The 24,341-nt window shown below is 43.0% G+C and overlaps 1 protein-coding gene across 4 annotated transcripts in view; it reads left to right on the top strand.

Annotated features, from left to right (window-relative positions):
• Positions 1-24,341, top strand: part of RUNX2 (RUNX family transcription factor 2) — a 228,361-nt gene that overhangs the window by 136,557 nt on the left and 67,463 nt on the right. Inside the window, exon 8 of one of the 4 annotated variants that reach the window (XM_082049029.1) lies at positions 18,226-23,128. The exons of the other annotated variants lie outside the window; for them this stretch is intronic. Coding sequence (XP_081905155.1) covers positions 18,226-18,704 — 479 coding nt within the window. The 3' untranslated portion in view covers positions 18,705-23,128. Of the gene's footprint in view, positions 1-18,225; positions 23,129-24,341 lie in introns of those variants that run through there. 4 annotated transcript variants of the gene reach the window in all.

The following is a 24,341-nucleotide window of genomic DNA, read 5'->3' as shown; positions in this document are numbered from 1 at the left end:
TTCCATAAAATGTGGGAGAATTTGCTTCTTGTTAAAGTGTGAATGTGTTTGGTACAAGATAGGCAGAAAAGTATCATCTTCTGCCAAATTTTGTGAAACTTGCACTAAAAAGTACAACTCAAGAAAAAAAAAACCCACCTGCTGCTTGTAGAAATATCTGGAGCTGCCTTGACTTTCGGTCAAATTTCCTCACATTTCTGGCCGTACAGAATTTGATCATGAAGGGAGCATTAGAGCTTAGCAGAACTTCACAACACCTTTTTGAAGTGGTTTAGTAATGGTTGTTGGCCCCATTTTACAGATGCCCAAATCTCCTCCCCTCTCGATGGATGTTTTAGCAGAAGAGGATCTTGTGTCATGCCAGTTTGGTTGTCAGATTTAAAAGAGCATTGATATTGGTGATACTGGGCTGATACTGGTGACCAAAGGTAAGAGCCGTGCAGCGGTTCAGGCTTTCTCTGGTTGTACAAAAGAAAACAGTGTAGGCAGCAAAGAAGATGAATGAGTTAAAATGAAGGTCACACCTTCACATGGCTCATAAAGGATGTTATTAAGAGAGAAGGAACTATTTTATATGCATTAAGGGAGGGTATTTGGGGATGCTAATCTGGAAATCTCTTAATATTTGCTTGCAGACTGACTCAAAAAGAGTAAGGGAAGGGATCAAAGCAGGAGATGCCTTCCCGAGCTTGGGACAGGCTCCCCATGTCCTCAAGATTGGTGTGCAGATGGTGCAGGGTCCCCTCGGGGGGAACCCAATCCTGCACCCACATGGTGCTCGGTGGTGCAGCAAGTTTTTGTGGAGGGCAAGGAGTTTTAGTAATGGTGGAGCTTCATCTATAAAGCTCAGGGGAGAATAATTTGATATAAAGAGCTTTCCACAGATATATAGATTCATAGGTTATTAATACAGTGAAGCCCCTGCAATCATCAGCTTTGAAACCAGCTGTGAGATTTCCCCAAATTAGCTCTCATTTGAACTTCAGGATAACCCTGGAGAAAAAAAGAATTAAAACTCAGTTGGTCTTCATTTAAAAATTTCCAGGGAAGCAAAATCCACCACAACCTTTGGTTACAGATGCTAATTAAGCCCTCTTTGGAAATGTGGGTCTGATTACTAGTCTGAATTTGTCCAGCTTTAGTTTCCACTCATTTGAACTTGCTATAACTTTGCCTGCCAGATTGCAGCACCACCTTTTAGTTCTATGGCTGGAGCGGGTTCCTGTAGGTTTTGTCCTGGTGACAGATAAGACAAGAAGATGTTCGAGAAAGGAGGTCGCTCTGGTGGGTCTCAGGGTGGTGTCAGAAGCCACAGGGAACTGGATATTGTGGGACACAGAATTGGGTTGACTTGTGAGGAGGCTGGAGGGACACTGCAAAAATGTTTTGGTCATTTAAGTTCGCTACAGGTTCACTGTGGTCTATCAAGTAGTGGAAGTTTTCTTCCCTAATCAGCCGAACACCTACAATATCCAATAAAACTGAGCTATTTTTGGTTGAATTACTGGTGGAACTCTACTTTTTCAGCCCACCTGAAAAAATGCACTGAGAAAGCATTTTTCACTGGTTTTGCAGGCTTCTGTGATTCCTTTAGGAATTTTTCTGCTTTTTCTTTTATTTGCCCAATTGTAAAGTCCATCCCGTTTTTGCTAACAAAATGAATTTAGTTCCTCACCCACTACCCTAGATGGAGGTACAGGAATAGGACAGCCAGATATGCATCCTTCCCTAGTTTTCATACACAGTTTAACCTTTAATTTTAAGAAACACAGCTATAGTCGTGAGTGCTGCTTCTTTCAAGTTGAGTGAGCATTTGCTCTGAAAAGCAAAGAGTGGGGCTCCGGTTGTGGCCCTGTTACGTAGCAGACACCCAGCAAGAGCAACCTCTTTGCTCTCCATGTTCATAATTATTCCGTAGGCTAATTTGCAAACAGAGAGTACAAATCATCGGGATTACTTGGACCAGGCAATGCTCTCATTGCATGAAGAAGTTTAGTTCTGGCAAAAGAGGTATCATACATTTAATGCAGGGGTTTTGCGTTTTAAAGGTGCTTGTGAATGAGGAGTCAGGGTGCTGTGTCAACTCCAGGGTTCTTGGTCGTTTTTCTCAAAGGGCTCTCCAACTACCCACTTGACCTTTTATCCTGTGGCAGCCATGAATATTTGCCTTAAATTGTTATTTTGTAATGTAGAAGTGTTGAGTGTAGGCAGCTGGAGAAATCCTCCTTGGGTTCTTGTGAGGAAGAGGAGCAACCGTGCTGAGAAGGGGAACACCAGCAGAGAAAAGCAACCTGGAGGATTTAAAACAAGGATCAATTCTGAAAGCAAAATGGAGGGATAGGGCATCTCATGTCGATCTTCCTGCCTCTTAACATCACATTTCTCTGGCGGTAAGAAGTGAAAGGTGGTATGCTTGAGTTAGAAGTGGTACCCACAAAGCCTCTTTCATTTAGATGAAAAGTCCCTACAGAAGTTCTACTGATGCCACATGTGTGGTTTCCACTCGTTATTTTTAATGGTTAACTGGGCTATAGCTGTCTGATCCATAGGCATCAGTGCTTTTTTATGCCCTTTTCTATTAAACAAGAACTGTCTAGAATTGGCAGCGTATTATGAAGCCGCCAGCTAGAGTTTATAGAATTAAGCTGTGCAATGGGCTTGCTTGGAAAACAGGATTGCAGCACAGATATGAGACCAAATGTATAAAGCACATCATTTTTAGGAGATTGATGTCTGTAAGAAACAGCTTGCTGTATTTAATTCTGTGCTGAAATCACATTCTGTGTCGTGTTGAAAGCTGAATGTGAGATTGAAAGCAGATTTCCATGCACTGGAGGTCAGTCCATTTGCCAGGTCATTTGACAAGGTTTCACATGAGGTTTTGGCTTCAGCTGGAGCACCCGAGTTTGGCAGCTGCAGGTGATGCAGTTCAGTGATCAAAGTGATGGTTGTATCTGTGAGTAGCTAATGGGCCTTTGCTGGAATCACTGCCGACCTTGCAATAGGCAGCAGCTGCTAATATTCTTCGTATTGCAGTAGCATCTGGAAGTCTGATCCCATTGAGCTAAGGACTATACAGTTAAAGGAGGATAAAAAAGAGAGTTGAGTTTACACTCTTAAACACAGTGCAACTGGTTATAAGACGTACAACGGAATACAGAGGGAACTGAAGAGACATCGAGAGAGCCAGCCAGGTGACAGCAGTGGAATCATCACTGAAATGGGGTCCATCCAGGACTCATCATATTCTCAGCATGGCCAAAAGTGGCCACTCAGTTCCCCTGGGGTGCAGAACCACAGAATCACACACAGGATGTCAGGGATTGGAAGGGACCTCAAAAGCTCATCCAGTCCAATCCCCCTGCCGGAGCAGGAACACCCAGATGAGGTTACACAGGAAAGGTGTCCAGGCGGGTTTTGAATGTCTCCAGAGCAGGAGACTCCACAACCCCCCTGGGCAGCCTGGTCCAGTGTTCTGATACCCTTACTGAGAAGATATATATATTCTCAAGCTGTAAGGGTTTCCAAAGCTGGAGGTTTATATCTGGATCATTGTATTTAATAGCTGTTGATAGACCACTGTGAATCTACTTACCCTTAAGCGGTGGGAATAACTCCAGAGGAACTGCTAGATCAATTCTGTATTTCCTATAGGTCTGTAGTGTCATAGTCATATATGACTGACAGGGACCTCATGAGAACATATGATCTGTGCCCCTCTGTGCAGAAATAGGATTCAACATCTGCAGGTCATTCCTGTTAAGTGTAGCCAACTAGCTATATGTATTGCTGCCATTGAAAACAAAAATAAAACCAGGTCCCAAAGAAGGAAAAATCCCAGCCAAAAAACTTCATTAAGGTTGAAATAGATCATTTCGGGGCAGTTAAAAGATTTTTAGAAAATAAACTTAAAAACAAAGGAAGTCATAGCTAACATTATAAAAGAATGTATGAATAAACGCTTGAGAAGTGATGGGGGCTTTATGAATACATTCAAAATATTCCTGGGCTTCTGAATGGGGCTGCTGGCTGTAAAATGAGGGGTCATCACTGCAGTGTGGTGAGTAGACCTGGAGCTGTGTAGGGTTTGTCAGCATCGACAGAGAGAGGGTACAGTGTAGAAACCTCTGTGAGAAAGAGCATAAACATCTAAATAGCCTCTGGGGCGCAGATTGCATGGGCTGGTGTCCGGACTAGGGACTGAGGACTGAAAATGAGACCTTCTGCAAAGGTGACTGGTTTACCAAATAGGAAGGCAAGCAAGTGCCTCAAAAACACCAGGAGGGCTGCTGGCCCCAAATCTCTGCAGCGTGAGCCCGGGATGAAATGGCTCATTGGAAGAGGCGTCTCGCACAAGCTCCGCGGAGGAAGTCCCCGGGAGCTGTGATGTGGATGCTGGCACTGTCGAAGGAGCCACAGAGGAATCCTGGCAATGGGAAAAAGGCACCTCTCTTCCCCTTTTCTTCCCTCATCCTCTCTCAAATATCTCCCTCTAAAGGGATTTTTTGTTTTTGTTTTCGTTTTGATTCCTGCTAAAAGCCAACCCGTGTCGTATTTTTTTTTTATGGGTGAAAAGAAGCGCAAGGGAGGATCTAAGTACCACCGGAGCCTAATTTGGAGCCGTCGTATTAGATTCCAAAATTAGATAGGAAGCTGGGTTTAAGAGTAGACCAAACCCAACCGGTTCCTAGTTTGGCCTGGCCCGTGTAGGTGGGCCAGGCTGGTTTGGAGCTGTTTTGAGGACAGGCTGCTTGCCCGTGGAGGAAACGGTTCCAGGCGCGCTGGAGCCGGAGCACAGAGCCTGGTCCTCAGCCGGGCCAGCTCTGCTCTCGCCGGTCTGCTCTGCAGATGAGCCGGAGGGGCCTTTAGCCGAAAGCGATTCTAGCCCTGGCTTTCTCAAAAGCAACACGGCAATAATTCAGGCTGACTTGCATGCCTCTTTTTTTTTATTTCAGATACAGGGATTGCGTACGGATGTTTATTTTAAGCAAATTTCTCTTTACTTTGTCTGACTTTCACTTTTCTGTGTCTTCACTTGTGGAAGAGCTTATAAAAAATGTCTGAAGGGTTTTGCCTTTAATCTTTCTAACATTACAACATCTTCCAACAAAGGATTTCATAGTATTTTCCAAACTGTGCTACTGACCTTTGTTGCTTGGCTAATATGAAGTATTAAAATATCCATCTTATAGCAAGCAAAATTTAGCCAGGAAAATGAAATTATATGCCCAAAGACACAAAGCAAATCATTAGCAAGAGCCAGAAAGCAATGCATCACATTTCCCTTTTCAAGAGCTTTAATAACAGTTTTAATGGATAAATGAAATGGGCATTCTAAACTTCTAAATAACATGCTTTTGCTTTATTGTTTTTTTCAATGTGCAATTGTCCTGTGCAATATCTCCATGATACATTTATTTTTTTAACAAACCTGGTTAGAAGTTGTCCAAACTCTCTTTTGAAATAAAGCAAATTTAGAGACCAGTCAGGTTATCCTGGCTTAACTACAGGCTTAGTTAGACGTTGGTAGGAGTGTGCATTTCTACAGCCTATGGCAAGCACAAGGCGGTGAGTCTTAACTTAATCATCTGTTAGAGAATTATAGTATCTCACATTTACCATGAGCTGTGGCCATTCGAATGAGCGTTACTGTGGTTTATCTGAGACGTGGTAACTTGGGTTTTAAGTTCAGACCGTCAATAGTGATTTGAGCTGCTAGCGGTATAGCCGAAGTTGCCATACAGCAGGCAGCCTAAAGAGTGTTTATGATGTGAGCCATTACAGATCAAAGTCTGTTTCTTTTTCTCATCGCCAGTTTCCTGAGAGGATAAAAACCATATTCAGACTATTGAGAAGAAGTGTTTATTGAGAGGTGTTCGAAGTTGGGCTGGTTTGATCTGCAGCTCAGCCGTTGCATGGAGATGCTGTGTGGACAAGCTTATAATAGATTGAAATTCAGCTCACAGTAGTTTGCCTTAACTTAGCAAGAAAACTCAGGGTGGGTCTGAAATTAATGAAAAAAATATATAAATGGAAGGCTTTACACTGCTTTTATTAAATGAGGTTGAAAATTATTTATTGTTTAAATAGTGCAATGCTGAATATAGAAATGGAGATGGGACCTCTAGCCCTGCTATACAACTGTGTTTAGCGAACTGTGTTCTGCTGAATTTGATGGCAGTTTGGTATTTTATTGGGCATTTAGTACCTAAATGTGTGGATTGAAACTCCTGCAGGTCTTTGCGCTGGTTGATGTTGGTGACCCTTAGATATGAGAGCAGCAGCTCTTGCTAAAACAGAGCTCTGCCCCACGAGATGGATGCTTCATTTCAGCTTGTTATTCGCCCCTACATCTCCCCGCAGGGCTCCTTTGCACCCTGAGCCTCCCCAGATTCCTTTGACCAGCAGGTCCTGAGTCACGCTGACGTGTTTGACAATTTTATCACGGCCTAACGTTACCGCTGTTCATGTTACTTGGGGGAAATGTTATGTTCTCGCTGTAAGGAAAAAAAACTCTGGCCGTCGCTGGGTGAGTTATTTTCCACTGTTTTCACTCCAACAGCGTTATTTCGCCTGCTGCTAAAATCCTTAACCTAAGATGGAAATGCCTCCCTGGTATCTCCCCTCTTATTTCTCTGGTACCCAGAAGCTCCCTGTGGATTAATGGACCCTCATCCCCTGCTGGTGCTGGAAGAGCAGCCACTCTCAGCTGCAGGACGAGGGGTGTCTGTTCACCCTCCAGGAACACAGCACTTTATGCCAGGGAAGATTAAAAAATAAGGCAAAACCAAAACCCAACATCATGGCCCTGGATGTGGACAGGGACCGAAGCTGAAAATGTCCGTTGAAGGGAGAAGTTATTTTGGAGGGGAAAAAAATGTGGTTTTAATTGCTTAGATGAGGTGGTTTCGTGTTTTATGGATGTCTGGGGGCTGGGGAGGTGCCTTTTCTTCCTCTGTGTATGATATTGTTTGAGCAAAAAAAAAGATTGGACTATCTATGTTTGTGAATTTAAGTTTTTTTGGCCAGAAGCGTAAGAATTTGTAGAGTTTGATTCTTCTCTGTAAAAAAAAAATAAGGCGTTTTGAGAACAAGGCCCGGGTAACCAAAATATGTTTGTTTTTGTTTAAATCACTCAGTAGAGAAATCGTCTCTTGTCTATTGTTAAGGGAGAGGTTTAAATCAAAGGCAAATTCTACATATTCTAAAATATACAGACAACTCTTTGAAAGCAAAGCCAAACAAAACTTTAAAAGAGACCTTCTCCTTGATGCAGAAGTTTTGAGTTAGTTTGGTGCACTGGGGCTCGGGTGGAAAGAAACGGCCCGAGAAACAAATCGCAAATCCCCATTTCGGAGGCGGAAGCCGGGGAGAGCATCGTATTAATAGCACATGAGACCTTTCCACAGAGCTGCTCGTCCAGGGCTTTTCCAGCAGCAGCGAGGAAAAGCCTTTGCCGTTCGTGGGGATTTTTGTGTTCGGATTTGGCTGGGGAAGGTTTAAGTGAGCGGCGGAGCGAGGGAGCAGAGGACCTGGTCCTCTCGTGTTGGGTGGTCCCTCCTACCGCAAATAACCCTATTGAAAACAGAGGGACTATTTGTGGAGTCATTTGTTTGTCAGGAAAAGTAGGGTTTGTAGGATACGGCCCCAATTAGCAGCCAAATTCCTGTTTTTTTTTTTTTCTCTCGTGATAAAAACGCGGCTAGCTGTCGCAGGGATGCACGTAGCATCTCTTCGGTTCCCATTTGAACTACTGCCACTTGCTCCGTGCTTCTTCCCGCTTCCTCTGCCATGCAAAAGTATTCCAGCACCATTCTTGCTGGGATGAGCTGGCTGCTTCCCTCCAGTCCAGGACGGATGTGTCCTCTGTCCCTTTGCTGTGCCATTTGGGATCGGCAGGGTTTGGGCTGTGGGCTCCAGATTGCTGGTACCCATCAGTGATGGCACCAGGGGTTTGCTCTTGACCTTCAGCTCCTGCTCGCTGGAGCACATCAGGCAGGTGATGTCCACCACTGCCTGACACCCAACACATCATCCCCAACATCAATCCTGCTTTTAACATGGCCCAGGTACAGTCAACCCCACCCAGAGGACACCCCACACTCTCCTCTTTTTTGGGAGATTTAATTAATGAACAGTTTATCACCGAGCTGCAGTTTTTGGAAACGCTCTGAATTGCCCGCACATGTTATCACAGGGTAGGCGTCCTGCCCGACCCATGAGCTTGGCAGATGCTGGGATGGCTTTTGGGGAGCACTGATAGTGGCACCGTTTTTGGGGGGAGAGGAGTGCTCTCATTATTTATATATATATATTTTTGTGGCTCCCTGTTTGGTAGCCGTAAGTCATTAGTGGCTTTTATTTTTATTATTTTTCCCCTCTTGGAACTGAAATAAGGGCTGAAAGGGTAGATTTGTCCTTCTTTTCTCTCTCTTTTTTTTGGCTAATCTGAGGCACGCTGCCACATCTGAAGCCACTTGGCTCATTATGGATTTCATGGAAACTGATTCCCTGAAAGTGTTTCCATATGTGTGTTCCCAATATATCCCATCCTCTTCTAAATGGGAGTACAAACTCGCACACGAGCTGGAAATGGCTTCAGGATGTGACAGAGAAGTCATATGACTGGAGTGGCACTGTGTGTGGCCCTCGCTGAAAGACACGGTGTCCTGTGTGCTGGCTCCCATCCTACACTAGATCCAGTTTCAAAGAATATCTTCCTTCCCGACTTCTTAAAGAAAAAACCTTAATCAAGAACCAGCAAGGAATCCTCTGTCCTTCGTCCTCAGGAGGGACGCGTGGTAGTTGAATGAGATTGGAAAGGAAAATTTGGGTGGGGAAAAATACAAGAGAGGTTGAAAGGGTGAAATTACAGAGCAATGCCAAGGGCTTTCCCCCTGTCCTGTCCCCCCTCCCCGGCCTCTGCAAAACAGTTTCTTTGTGTCTGAGGATCAGATGGTATTTCTGAGTTGCTAGCATGCAGTGGAAAAGTACAATTCATGACAACATTGGAAACAAATATTTATACTGGATAGTTAAGGCACATTTTTCTAAAAAAAAAAAAGTAATAAAGTAGACTGCTATTCTTGATGTATATTATCTTCCCATTGAGTGGATTTATACGGGATTCTTGTACTGACGTTCTCCATCGCCCTGCACGCGTTGCAGCTCTCAGCCTGTGGTTTCACCCCCTTGCTGTAGACAACACCGCTGAGCTTGCCATCCAAGAAGAGCCTCAGATGTTCCTTCTGATGCCTTTTGGCTGGGTGAAAAAATAGCAGCAGCTGAAATTCAGGCAGGAAGAATCGGGGAGATCTGAACCACGGGCGATACGCGCCTGCGTGCGCGTTTGTGCCGTGCAGCACTGCAGAGCTGCTAGACTTATTTCCAGAATATATTATTTACTTTTTGCTTCCAAAATAATGGAAGGGTAGCCTGAGACTTTAAACAAGCGGGGTGGGGGAGGCTGATATACTGCCAATCATCTGTGACAGCTCCAGACTCAAGTCACTGAGACAGCAAAGACTGAGAAGTTGAGGGGCTCCCCATCAGACCATCACATCATCCATGGGTGGGAGGTCACAACCACAAGCCAAGGACATACTTCTGCAGTGTGACCATTTGTCCCCCTCCTGTCGTTCTCATCAGAAAGGTTTATGAGCCCTGCATAAGTGAAGCTTCACAAGAAGGAACACCTATAAATGAGACAGTGATAACTGAGGCTTTTCATAGCTCCATTTCCGCTCCCAATGATCCATCTAGGAGGGGTTTGTTGTTGCTTTTTTCCACATGTGGGAGGAATTTCTACCCATTCATCTTGTTAAATCTAAGATGAGACGCCTCTTGAGGTGCAGGCAGCAGCCACCTGTCTTTAGATGCACAGTGTCACCCAGCAAGACTTAGATGCCTAAAGAAAATCACCTTATTTCAGCACAATTCATTGAGCAGAAAAGTCCTGTCGAGGGAGCAGAGCAGGTAATGATGGAGCCTGGGCTGGAGAAGTGCAAAGAGACCCTGATTTTGCTGTTAAGCAACGTAACAGCTCTGCTTGGGAAACACTCTCACTCTCCTTTATTTGCATGAGTGGTACTTTAATGGTTGCTGCTAATTATGTTATTTATGGGGTGTTTCTCCCAGCAAAGAGCTTAGGTGCTGCGCCATAAATTCAGTGAAAATATCTATCTGCAAATTAATCCGTGGTATTTTAGAGGCCAAAGTCCTGTTACCTAAATACCAGAAGGCACAAGCGTGCAGTTTACCGTGTGAACTGGGGTACCGAGGGACGGTGAGAAGAGATGAATGAGATTTCGGTTCTTGCATGTTGTGTGCGAGGCTCTGAAGGGGTTAAAATGTTCCTTCCTCCCTCTGACTTTTGTGAGGCTGCTGTGCTTAATAATGTTGGAGTTTAAATGGTCCCAACTAGGCCTTGAAGTTAACACCTTGTTGAGGTGAAGGGAAGAGGAAGGGGGGCCAGTTCACAACTTTTCTCTTGCTATTGTTTGCCAGGAGACCTGTTTGGTGTAATACGGGGGAAAAAATTAAAAAGGAAAAAGATAAAGGATGTAAAACGCACTTTTTTTTTTTTTCCCCTCCCCTGATTTTTTTTCTGATTTAAAGTGAGGGAAAAAGCATTTGAAAACATACAATTTCCTATGATAAATGGTTGCAAGCATTCAGAGCAAGCACACTCATCCCAAAAGCAAACTGGGGAGGCAGAAGCACCGTGCATTATTTCTGTGATGGTGCAGGACCCTCATCCTTGCAGCACGTAGATGTGTGGGAAGAGTGTCCCTGAGCTCTGGCACGAAGCTGAGCGCCGCTGTAGGTTTGCAGGATCAGAACCTCATGGCTGCAGCAAGAAATAGAATCACAGAATCATAAATAAATAAAGTAATAAATAAAACGCCAGGCTTAATAATAGAATCATAGAATCATTTTGGTTGGAAGAGACCTTCAGGATCCTCAAGTTCAACCATGGCACTAATAACCTAATGAAATTTAACAAGGGCAAGTGTAGAGTCCTGCATCTGGGCAGGAACAACCCCAGGTTCCAGTATAGGTTGGGAGATTACATATTAGAGAGCAGTGCAGGGGAAAGGGACCTGGGGGTCCTGGTGGACAGCAGGATGACCATGAGCCAGCACTGGGCCCTTGTGGCCAGGAAGGCCAATGGCATCCTGGGGTGTATTAGAAGGGGGGTGGTTAGTAGATCGAGAGAGGTCCTCCTTCCCCTCTACTCCGCCCTGGTGAGACCACATCTGGAATATTGTGTCCAGTTCTGGGCCCCTCAGTTCAAGAAGGACAGGGAACTGCTGGAGAGGGTCCAGCGTAGGGCAACAAAGATGATTAAGGGAGTGGAGCATCTCCCTTATGAAGAAAGGCTGAGGGAGCTGGGTCTCTTTAGTTTGGAGGAGACTAAGGGGGGACCTTATTAATGTTTATAAATATATAAAGGGTGAGTGCCATGGGGATGGAGCCAGGCTCTTCTTGGTGGCAAACAATGATAGGACAAGGGGTAATGGGATCAAGCTGGAACACAAGAGGTTCCACTTAAATTTGAGAAGAAACTTCTTCTCAGTGAGGGTGACAGACACTGGAACAGGCTGCCCAAGGAAGTGGTGGAGTCTCCTTCCCTGGAGACATTCAAAACCCGCCTGGACATGTTCCTGTGCGACCTCACCTAGGTGTTCCTGCTCCAGCAGGGAGATTGGACTAGATGATCTTTTGAGGTCCCTTCCAATCCCAAACATACTGTGATACTGTGGTGTCCCTAAGAACCTCACCTATGCACCTTTTAAACACCGCTGAGGATGGTGACTCCACCACTTCCCTGAACAGCCTGTTCCAATGCCCGACAACCCTTTCCGTGAAGAATTTATTCCTAATATTCAATCAAATAAATAGATGAAGAGGTGCTTGTAGATCCCAGGCTCCTGCAGCAGCATCCAGCAGGAAGGTGGCTGAGCACCTTGGCAGAATAAGAAGTTTGCCTGGAAGGAGGCAGGAGAAGGATGGTGCTGTCTGTGATTCACTAAACATTCATTAGCAGTGGCAGGTGATGAGAATTTAACAAAATGAAGAGCAAAATGACACTCTCCCGCTGCTACAGAAGGATGCTTGGGGAAAACAGAGCTAGTAAATAATCACTCCCCCCCATCCCAGCACATTGCAAAAAATCCTTAGGATTGCAAAACCAAGTGCTCAGAAATTGGGAAATGTCAGTACTTACGTTGCCTGTGCAACTTTAAATCAGCCTCATTCTGTTTATGCATTATATTACAGATTTTAATTACAGGATCACATGATACTTTTCCCACGGGATTCCTGTCTCATTCAGTGCACAGGATGGACAGTGCTAACTTAATGAGCAGCTCTTCAATATTTTGTTTTCTTCTTGTTCTTTCTATTTCTCCAGGCCTTGCTTATTGCAGAGCATTAAATTCTGTTCTGCAGAAGGAATTCTTAATTTCTCGATGGGCTTTGCTCTAATATTCCTGCCACAGCATTCATATATGGTTTGTTGCAGTGCAATATCCCCAAGAAAGAACGAACCCGCTTTAAAAAGAGTCCTGAGACTGCCTCAGAAGTTTCATGTAATTCAGTGCACCTTCTATGTGTCACCTACAGCATGAACTTTTATCTGTCTTTAGCCCCATGTTCAGATCTATGATCCTCTTGGCTTCAGCTGCGGCTGTGAAGATTTAGTGCACGTGCAAATCAGGAGCTCAGAAAATGAGAGAAGTAAAAATGCCATTTGGAGAGATTTCAACTGAGTCACGTAGGAGCCGTGTGGCAGAAACACATATAAAATCCCATTTGCTCAGGAAAACAATCCTGTCTCCCTTCCTTTGTTCACTTCACCCCTTCTTATTTTTTTCCAGTAGTGAATTTGGGTGATATATAGACAATAATCTTCTCTGTTCTTTAACTCTGATACATGTCCAGAGGAGGTCAGCTCATGTGCTGCCTGCAGGAGGGTTTGTGTAAGAGGAGTAGCATCTTCTCCCGTAATTGAACGCTGTATCGTAGTGCACACGGAGAAGAAACTTTAATTCTGGTATTTCCTAACGTTCTCACTCTTCACATGGTAACCTTAATAATACCCTGTTGTTTGCCTGCAGTTGTGTTTATAGTTTCTCAGATTTCTTAAAAAAGCAAACCCCAAGTAACCCTGCCTTCTCAGATTTTTCTTTTCAGTATCATACAAACATCCACATGGACCATAATTTAGTTCTTTTTTCATTAGTTTCTGCCATTCTGGTGAAGGGAGCCACTGCTGGACCCATTCTTGATTGAGACTGGCACAGGAATGGGTGGGAATGTCCCCATTTCAGCATTATTTGCAGAAAAAATGCTGGGACTTGGGACTCCTGGATTTCATTCCAGTCTCTAGACAAGTGTCTTTGTAGGGGCAGAGACTCTTCTGCCCATTTTTAGGCAGAATGCTTATGATTTGTTCATATTTGGCTGGATTTTCATGGCAACTTCTCTCACACAAAAGCCACTCCTATTCCAAGTTCAAGTCAGTACTTCAAAGCGTGGAACTGGTACAACTTTTCAAAGGAAGGCTCCTCAGAGTTTAAGATTAGTAAAACAATATATTTTTCCCAGCAGAAGAGTTTCAGCTGAAATTTTAAAAACAAATAAATGCATGAATCACAATTTAGCCTGAGACAGACGCCCAGCATGGACAATTTCAGCCAGAATGTTTCAAGTTTGGCAAAGCTGTAAGAGACTGAAAATCGTCTCCTCATGTGAAGTGTGTGGCATACTTCATCCGAGGAGATATTATCAGCTGTTAAGTAGTCCAAGCTGCACATATAATTCTTAGACGTAGACGTTAGGGAAGGAAAAAAACAATTTTAATAGATCAATTAGTGCTGTGTCCCAGCCTGAATCAAACTATTGAACAAAACCTCACAAAATCTAGTATCTGCTGCAATTAATGTCTTAACACTGAAGTTCCCCAAAACACAAGTGAATCATTTAGCTACTGGTAAATATATTTGACTATGTGTAGCTGAATTTCCTTGAGACAGAGTATTCAGTGACTTCTGAATACAGCACCACCCTGTTTTCTTGCATCCAGTGATTTTGCATTGACTCGATGTGCTGGGAATTTCCCTATCAGACATATGCAATAAGCCAAGGGAATATATATATATATATATATATATATATATATATATATATATATTTGTAGTGACATTATAGCATAAAATGACAAAGCAAATTGCAATATTTGTAAGTTATAAAATTATCCCATAGCCCTTTAAAGCAAAACGTCAGCTTTCTGCACCCACAAGGAGTTAATCTATCCACCATACATTATGATCTATAATAATTGGAAGCGATTGGCCAAAGTGCTGTAAACCTGGCAGAAATTTGTTGCCTTATTTTCTGCAAACCACAAGCACAGCTTATTAATTGAGAAAGGAGTGTTAACTGGCATCAGCTGGCATCTGTAAACTGAAAGAGAGAAATGACCACGTTGCGCATTCAGCTCTGAACGGCAGAGCTGCAAAGCTGCCACAGGTACAATTGTTTCTTAAGCGCGAAGGCAAAGCCATTTTAGTCGGCTCCTGGCAAATGCCCAAGTCCAGGGTTTTTAATGAGGCTTCTGCATCAAAATAAGTGAAACCACATGGAATTTTAATTGTTCTTATTCTAAATATGAAACACACTGGAGCAGTATTCTTGAATCTAAGACGTTAGCATATATATTGGCATATTAACATTACCACTTTTCTACTCGAAACGTATAGCTCTCAGAAAACTTGGGTGCCAGGTTACGTTAGGGAGGAATCAGCTTGGAAGATTTAAAAGCAGTTTAACCTGGGCTCCTTCAGAAGTAAATGTTTCTTTGGAATAAAATGTGCTTTTATTTATTTGTATTGTCAAGCACAATGAGCTGATCAGACTATAGGAAAAGAAGATCACTTGCTGTGCTTTTTGCCGTGCTTCTCTTTCTGATGGCACAGAATAGTCTATTCTCTTCACAGAAGTGTGGTTTCACAATTTTGCGGCCACGATGCAGGGTGGAGGATCCGTGCTCCATCCGATTAGTACAAGCTATCACGAGAGTGGGAATTCACGGATGCAAATTGTTTTCTTGCTCTGACAGAGGAAAAATTAGCATAAATCTTTAATCCTGCAGGGGAGAGGAATAGATAAATTATTTACTTGCACTGTCATGTTACTATATTGCTGATCAACATCGCTGTTTGTGCGCAACTGGATATACAAAGATGGGTGCCGTACCCAGAAAAGCTGTTTATCTTCCCAGTCCAGCAAAGTGCTAAATGTGTATAAATTAATATGCATATTGTGTGTGCAAGTTAGAACCAAAATCAACCTTTACACAAGGAGGTAGCACAGAGAGATAGGAGGAGGAGGAGGGTGAAGATACATCATGGAGATTGCATAGCAATGATGATGGCAAGGAGCTGAGTTTAGAGGTGGCTTGGAAAGTTTTTAAACTCAGGAAAGATGCTTTAGAACAGAATTTTTCCTGATTCTAAAAGTATCTTTACACAATGGGAATAAAGAAGGCTGGGAACAACTCACAGCTCGGTGCAGGGAGCTATGGAGACAGCAAAAAGCATTTGGGTGAAAGGGGGTTTGGAAAAGTGAGTGTGCAGGAGCCACACAGACATAGCCAGAGTGAGATAAGAAAGGGTTATGGTTATTTGGCCTTTAGGTAAATAGGATTGTGCTTCACAAGCAGCAGTAAAACCAAACCAGTGTGGATTTACTAGGGTATGTCAGGAGGTCTGTAGCCCCACATTAGAAATGCCTACGTGTGGTGTGCACATTCCCAGTCATTCGACACAAACATGGTCTCTTGGCAGCACCCATACAGATAATATTTTGATCTAGCCCTGAAAGGGAGATTGCCTTTTAATGTGTAAAACTGTGCAGGTAGTTTGTTACTTGAATTAAAAAAGTATTGGTTGCAAAGAAACCAAAGTGCCAATATTGTTCTACACCCTCACACTCCTACCAATTTGATTAGAAAAATCTTTTTTAGCTTCTATCAGAGTAAACGAAGAGCAGCTCTATTCATGTTGAGAGAGTTGCAATAACAATAAAAAAAAAAAAAAAGCATAAGTAGTAGCAGATTGAAACTCAGTATTTTGAGCAGCTGGGGAAATTATGCTCTAACCTTATATTTCCAGATACGTATCAGACCTGTTCACAATATAAAGGATAGTGTTCCAAAATTACAGCTTTGAATCTGGGTGGTATCGCCTCTGGCTATTGTTTGCAGTTGGGAACGAAAGGAGTTGCATCAAGTAGTAGAGTGTTTGCTGTAAAGGTACAAGTTATATTACATTCCATGGAGCTGTGGTTGGAGGAGTTGATGATGGAGACAGACCCATTCACCCATAGGTCACTGATTCAGCTCCAGATAAAGACAATAGTAATCACATTGTCAGCAAAGTTAAACATGGGCTTTTACCACCCATTTAAAGTTCTGTACTCAGTACGTTTTCAGAGGGCAGATGATAATCCCTGGGTATCAGGCTGCGTAATTTGGACGCTTGGTTGGCTGTGGCCCAGGTCCTCCAGTCTGAACCCAAGCTGTGACCCCTGCCACTTTGAGATATCGTTGAAGGCGTGGGTTAAATGAGCTGGCAGAACAGGATGAAACAGTGATCTAAATCACAAAATGTGCCACACAAGGTGGTAGAATCTGTTGAGTCTGTGGCTTACGGCAGCAACCACCATTGTGGGTGCTACTGGGGGGCGAGAGCAGAAGGGCTGGAGTGACATTCCATCTACACAGCAGTGTCAGCAGGTCAGATCAAAGCCCGTCTGCAACACAAGCATTGCTGCATCTTGTATTGAGGATTCACAGGGTGTTTCAGTGCTTAGCAGTTCATTTTGGCTTCTAGAATATGCCTTATTTTCCTTTTAGGTAAATCAGATTTGGTAGATTGACAAAGAGTTGGGTGAACCCCTGGATCTAGAGGGCTGTAACACAGTAAAGGGGTCAGCTGGGAAGTGCAGGGGGAGACCATTTGATCTCATTTTTCCCTCTCTTTCCAGCTTTCTCTCTATAAATGGCCAATGCGTTTCCCTCCCTCCCGCACTGCACTTGGTCATTAAGCTTTTTCTACCCCTGTCCCCTTTCCCATACCCTTTTCATTTCCCATTTTCTCAGCATGAGCTTTTACCATCTTTTTCTTTTGCTCCTGCCCACCCCACAGATTCTGAAGCAGATCACCAAGCTACTAAAGTTTGCTTTCCGGTTCTGCTCTGAAACTTTGGGTGTTTGATGTGGGATTAGAAATTAGGCAAAATGAGTTTGCCCGTCCCTGTTTTGCGTTAGGCTCCAATTCGCAGCGTTACCATCCAGACGTTCACAGTAGCCATAAACTGTGTGGTCTTTTTTTCAACCAGACTGCACAGACTACATATGAAAACAACTTCTTTTTTTTCAATAGCAAAAGGAGTGTTGAGCTTGTAATTTTCCATTGACTGCACTGAAAAGTAAAATTTGCATTTTTGCTATCAGCTCCATTGGCTTTGCCCATCCTTCGGATGCAGCAAATGCTGTTTTTCACTGTAGGAAGAAGTAGCTGAGCAGATCCTCCCCTAAATAAGTTGATTTAAGGCAAGGAGTGGGGCTCAGTCACCCACGGTGTAACTCCCCTGGTGTCAGTGGTGCAACTCACTCGGTGTTGCCAACTCTTGTAGTTTTATTACAAGTTGCATGGTAATTTCTGCTTTTCCTGAAGCCCCAGCTCCTGACAGCATGTGCTGAGGTGGGAATCCCGGTTTTTGTGTGCAACCAGACCTGAGTTTCTCAAGAGACTATAAGCAAAAACCCTGAGACACATAACCCGTAAGGCTCAGAAACCAAAAGGCAAATCAACTCCAAATCCACCTTTCTCTTTTGGAATCTTTTTCAACCTCTTGATTTTTGAGATTTTTTTTTTTCCCCTGCCTGACTTGTGACCTCTGAACGCTTCAGGTTGGCAATGCTGCTCTCCCCATTGGTATCAGTGGAGTTAGATCAGGGATGAGTTTGGCCCAGCACTTGTAGAAGACGGGTGTGTGACTCTGTTCCTTGCAATGTATTATTTGATATGATCTGCTTTTCTTTTGGGGGCCAAAAGAAGTGGGTTTTCTTAGAAAAAAAAAAATCTATCATCACTTGATACAAAAGAATGGTATTTACAGAATTGTTTTCCCCCGTCTTTTGTTATAATTTTTTAGGTGCTTCAGAGCTGGGCCCATTTTCAGATCCCAGGCAGTTCACAAGCATTTCATCCCTCACTGAGAGCCGCTTCTCCAACCCACGAATGCACTATCCAGCCACCTTTACCTATACACCGCCAGTCACCTCAGGCATGTCACTGGGTATGTCCGCAACCACTCACTACCACACCTACCTACCACCACCCTACCCCGGCTCCTCCCAAAACCAAAGTGGACCTTTCCAGACCAGCAGCACTCCATATCTCTACTATGGCACTTCGTCGGGATCGTACCAGTTCCCCATGGTGCCGGGGGGAGACCGTTCCCCTTCCAGGATGCTTCCTCCGTGCACCACCGCGGCCAACGGCAGCGCGCTCTTAAACCCAAACTTGCCCTCCCAGAGTGACGGGGTGGAGGCGGATGGCAGCCACAGCAGCTCCCCAACCGTCTTGAATTCTAGTGGCAGAATGGATGAGTCCGTTTGGAGGCCGTACTGAGATTTCTTCTGTAGCCGGGCCCGACCTCTGCGAGCCAAAACAAACAAACAAACAAACAAAAATAAAATAAAACCAAACCTAAAAAAAACCAAACAAACAGTCGACTAACTACGAAGTGCCTGTTTTTTCTGGTTGTTCTTTTTTTTTTTTTTTTAATATTTTACTGATATGTGCAACTGTGTAGATGGGATGATAATGGCCATAAATAACACAAGAGTTACCAACATACATAACTCATGTTTCAGATTATGTGGATCAAAGCACATTTTTTTTTTTTTCCCCTTGGAACCATTTTACCTTGTTTTGTATTTAAAATGTACTTTTTACAATCATCCCCCTTTTTAAAAAAATTTTATTTCTTGGGGTTTTGTTTTGTTTTCTTTTGATCTAGAGAGTTGTAATAACTGGTAAATACTTTTACCAATGAGGAGAGAATGGACTCCCCAGCTATCAGGAGAAACATTGTGACGCAAGGCAAAGGCTGCATTCCCTTTTATTTTTTAATTAACAAACCGCTAACCGTGAACTCCAGATACAGTTGCAATCATACAATGTATGGGACCCTCTTCACACCCGTAGTGCAATTCAACTGGCTTGTACTGGTGCACATAAAAAGGAAAGCAAAGATTGAGTTGCTTCCATTTTGCCATAACACATCCAAATGAAAATATCTGTCCCAGAAAAACCCCGTCTGTCCCAGCCTTGCTGCAGATAACAGCTGGAACTTCTCTGTGTTCATTACTATTTTTGGTTTGGTTTGGGGTATTAAAGAGAGCAAGTGTTCAAGTTAGGCTAGACAACCCTGGGGTTTCCTTTTTGCTTTTGTATCTGTTCATTTTGCCTTCGATTAACCAAAAAAACAAAAATAACCACCAAAACCTTTAAAAACAAAAAGTAAAATGTTATTACTTATGCAAAATATGAAAATGGCAATATATATTACTAGAGCCAAAATGGTATACATAGTATTTGTGTTCGGCTATGTTCTTTTTTATTTTGTTTTTTAAATTATAAATGTGTAAAATTTGAGGTTCTTTGCTAACGTGAATCATCATATAACTTTAAAAGAATATTTATAATTATTTAATGACATTTGGACCCTTTAAACGTTTCTTAATGTAATGATATATTGACTTCGGTCTCTAAAAGTGGTTTTTGTTTTGTTTTTACTTATTACATTTCTGCAGTGGTGTAAACCTCAAGCCTTTACTCAACTCTGAAAAGCAGTTCCAGTGTGAACCAGTTTACAATGTGACTTAAAAATGACAAACCCAACCCAAATGCATCCACATCAAATGATTTTGGATGCAGGAGCTTTTTATATAACTTATGAAGGAAATATTGTGTTTAAAATATTTTTATTAGCTGTCTGATTGCCTTCAACACAGTCTTGCCTTTTAATCAGTAGTTGTGGAGACACTGGAAAAATGGTAGGAAGGACAAAACATTTCCCACCCTTCCCCTAATTTCTTCTTCTCCCAGGATTTTGCTCAGAACTTCAAAACCTGAAAATATTCACATTTAAAATGTTCTGTTTCAACAGCATTATTTGACTTTTGACAGTATGTATTTTTTTTTCCCCGCCTGAAATTAAAATCAAAGCTGTTTCAAAGCCCGTATTGTACAAATAATGAATCCTTAAAGATCTCAGAAATGGGATTAGGGGAGAACTGTTGAAACTTTTTTCCCCGTCCTTGCAATTCCAGCCCACTCGATGGAATCAAAAGGTTCAAAATTTGAGACAGAAACTGCCTGGTAGCGACTCCTCAGTGCCCGTTAGCATTAAATGCGAGAGCCGTAAGGATGCCGTGTTGACTTGGAAGCCGGTGTGGCTGTTGCCATGTTAGAGGGATGAGCCCAAGGGCAGCGATACCCACTTCTGCAAATGTGGAAGGTAAAAAAATCACCTTAAAAACCACCCTGGGCTCTCCCAGGGAGAGCAAATTGCACCCAAAATCCTTTATCAACCTGCCTGCTGCCAAATTTGGGGTAAATTTTGCCCAGCCCAGGGCTGCTATGGCGAACGGGAAGGAGACGCAGCATTGGCTGGATGCTGATCTGCCCTCCCCACTCCATTCCCGAGAGGGTGATGTTAAGCCTGGCTTAATGGGGTGTTTGGCATGTGCTGATGGGATTTGCTGACCCTTCCCAGCCTCCTTGGGGGACTGCTGGCGCCTCCTGGGGTGTATTTTGGCTCCCTCCAAAGTATGGCAATAAATCAACAGTGGGCACAGCCACACAGAGCCGGACAACACCATCGCCGCTCGTTAACAGCGAAGCTGTTAAACGAGTTGACATTAGCATTGTACATCCCTCCGATTTGCATGATGACGTGCTCTTAAAAAAATAATAAAAAATAAAGTCTTTGCCTTCTAAAGGTGTATACCAAGTATGCTTAAAGTATAAGTAAGACACTTTTTTTTTTCCTAATACTTAGTTTTCCTTCAAAGATGGAAGCTGTAATTGATTCTATTTATTGTTGGTTTGTGGTAGCTTGAAGCATACCACTGTCCATTTATTTGTAACTGTAAAATAAGTTTGTTAGTCTCAGCAGCACTTAAAAAGCCAGTGTCTGGTTACACATTTCAGTTTTGTTTTTTGTTTAGTAAGCAAGAGAAAAAGATGTACTGCCAGTGCAAGCTGTTTCCTATTTAATAAAAGGTACTATATTTGTACATTATTTGTTATTGCTGAGAAGGGCTTTTTAAGGTTTACTGTATGCATATTAAGTAATTTTTAGGGTGCTTTTGTGTTGAAATGTTGTTAAGAGTGGCTGCAGGCAGCAACCCAGATTTTTTTTTTTTTTAAGACTTTGTTGTAAAATTCAAGCACTTGGTTTTTTGTTTCTGGATAAATCCAGCACAGACCAGACTTTTGTTTTGCTCAGTACCGACAGGACTCTTGTTTGTGTCCCCGTGGGTTTTTCAAGTGGACCGTTAGGGACAGACGTTGGGAATGTTTTCTGCTCCCCGTTGAGGTGTGTGTGACCGATTCGTGTCCCTGGTGTCCCTGGCCGGGTGGGCAGATGTCTGGTTCTGCCTCCTTGAGATAGGAAGGAAAGGATTTTCTAAGAACCTATGGACAGAGGAGCACCAAGCCCTTGACTTTCAGTAGATCCCCGTGCTCCTGAACCCTCGAGGTGCCTTTGGAAAGTCTCCCCCGGTATGTCAGGCTGGTCACCGAGGGAGTTGTACAAGCAGAGGCAGAATTGCTCATCAATGCTTCCAAGTTCTCTTGGAAATGCTCTTGAATCAGGTTTTCAGACCAAAAATAAACAAAAACAAAGCCAACCAGTGCTATGTGGTTCATCATATCTGATTGTTTGACGTTTTGCGAGGTACTTAGCATGGATAGAAAGGAGTTTTCTCAAAGGTACGACAGCCCTTCGCTGGGGTGAGTGGCAATCTTTGGCACCAGTCATAGATTTACACATTAAAAAAATGGCCTTTTTTTTACTTTCCAGCTTATCCTACCAAAGATTTACTTCCAGCACAACAGGCACAATGTCGCTTTTGCCAAACAGAGGATTAAAATCCTCCTCTCCCTCCTCCTAAGGGTAACCAGATCGGGGTCAGCGGGTCGGGACGGATGAGTAGAGCAAATTATTTAACCCACAGCATCATTCGCGTGGCGTTTATCGTTTCTTTTAAAAGCCTAGCGGCTGTGTCTTCCTTAGCATTGAACTTCCTTGTTTTGCCAGCATTCCCCTGAGCGCAGATTTATCGGTTTACACAGGTACCATCTCAAGCGGGGAAAATTTTGCACTTTCACACTTGGCAAAGCAAAGCTCAGCCCGCGCTGGGCTGCTCGCGGCCAACGAGCCATCAGCAAAAGCAATAATTAAAACCTGGATCAGCCATGAGCTCCAAGAAGCCCCATTCTCTGAACCCCTGAGTTTCTTGTTGTTTTTAAATAGAATGCATTTCATTTTAACATTTTCTGAGAACTTTTTTAGATGTTTGTTTACTTCCATGTTTACAGATAATTCTTTGCCTTTTTTTTTTTTTTTTCCTAAATGCAGTACTTTTTAAGTATATCAGCCAAAACCATACTTTTACAGTAACTTTTGTTTTAGGTAATATGAGCGACATTCCGATTTTTTTTTTTGTTGTTAAATATGCTTTACCAGTCTTGAATTTCCGCTGGAACAAAATATTTGTAGCATTTTGTGTAAATACAAGCTTTAATTTTTTATTTTTTCAAATGCTGTCACCCAAGATTTGCTTTTCATGCACATATTGTACAAACACACTCTGCTTTATGCCACAGATGATGATTGTGGATCAGTTTACTTCAACTTCAAAGGGACTATTTGTATTGTATGTTGCAACTGTAAATTGAATTGTTTGGCATTTTCTCATGATTGTAATATTAATTTGAAGTTTGAATTTCATTTTCAATAAAATGGCTTTTTTTTTTGTTAATGTTCTTCTACGCTTCTTTTTCTTCTGCTGTCTCCTCTCTTAACCACACACCAGGCAGGGCTGGGTTAAGTAAGTACATGGTAGGACTGGCCCTTCTGTGGTGGCTCCATCAGTTTCTGCAGTGCCTAAGTTTTCAGTAAATATAACAAGCAAGTTTCCAGGCCTGTGAGTGATAAAGGACACCTTCTAGATGGGATCTCAAATGTTGCCGAGTCTGCAAAATATCAGAACCTGTGTTTCTTAGAGGAGTGCACACCGCTCCATTCATCTTGCTAGATCGTTGACTCTGAAACCTAAGGACTGCCATTGGCAAGGACATTCTGGTGCTGGGACGCTGTGAGCAGAACTCTAAATATAGGAAAAGCTGGGACAGATTTCCAAACCGGTGGGAGGGATTTGGGTTTATGGCACTTTTTCAGGATGGGGGTTGTGTTGTCCCCACCTCTTCCTGGTCAGACCTGAGGAATGCAGTTACAGATAATCTGGTGATTTGCATGGCCTGAGGCGAGAATTGTTTCCAAGCAGCAAAAGATCTATGGATAGGGAGGAGACTGGGGGAGGAGGCTATTTTTCCTCCAGTGTGGTGTTAGGGGTAGGAGGGGAAGCAGCTAATGAAGGTGAGGTTAAGTTCACCCAAGGCTGTCTGCAGGAGAGAGGACAGGAGTTGTTTGCAAGCTTGTGCCTGGTTTCATAGTAAGTCCTTCTCCTTTCTAGCTATTCCTTGAGTCTGTAAAACAGAAATGGTAGCACAGAGAGGTGTGAGGCTCTGCTCATTTCAAGAAATGTTTGACTCTGAAGTTTGAATGTCACTAATAACTGATTTTGTGAGCTCTGTTGGCTTTACCATGGACCTACACACTTCTTGTGTGGTGATTGAAAACTGAGATAATCTTGGGGGGTTTTCAAGGGTACTTTCATTCCAGCCCATAATCTGAGTCCTGATTTTAGGAAAGCTTTATCCAAGACTGAGGAACCAAGCAAGCCACTCAATGCTCTCTGGTATATTGCTATATAAATCATCTGGGGCGGGACTTCTGCTATGAACATCAGTGCTAAGACTTTCTGCTGCCCTCCAGCACAAAGTTTAACGCATCTCAGCTAGTCAGAGCACAGAGGGATGCTCATTATATTCTTGCTTTCATGGTCACTTAACCCAGGTGCTCATAAATGGAAGTAACCATTTTTTTCACTGTTTTGTATGGTTGAGAGTTGG

This window comes from Streptopelia decaocto (assembly GCF_964273445.1).
Source record: "Streptopelia decaocto genome assembly, chromosome: 3".
Classification (NCBI taxonomy): domain Eukaryota; kingdom Metazoa; phylum Chordata; class Aves; order Columbiformes; family Columbidae; genus Streptopelia; species Streptopelia decaocto.
This window is presented reverse-complemented; position numbering and strand designations above follow the sequence as displayed.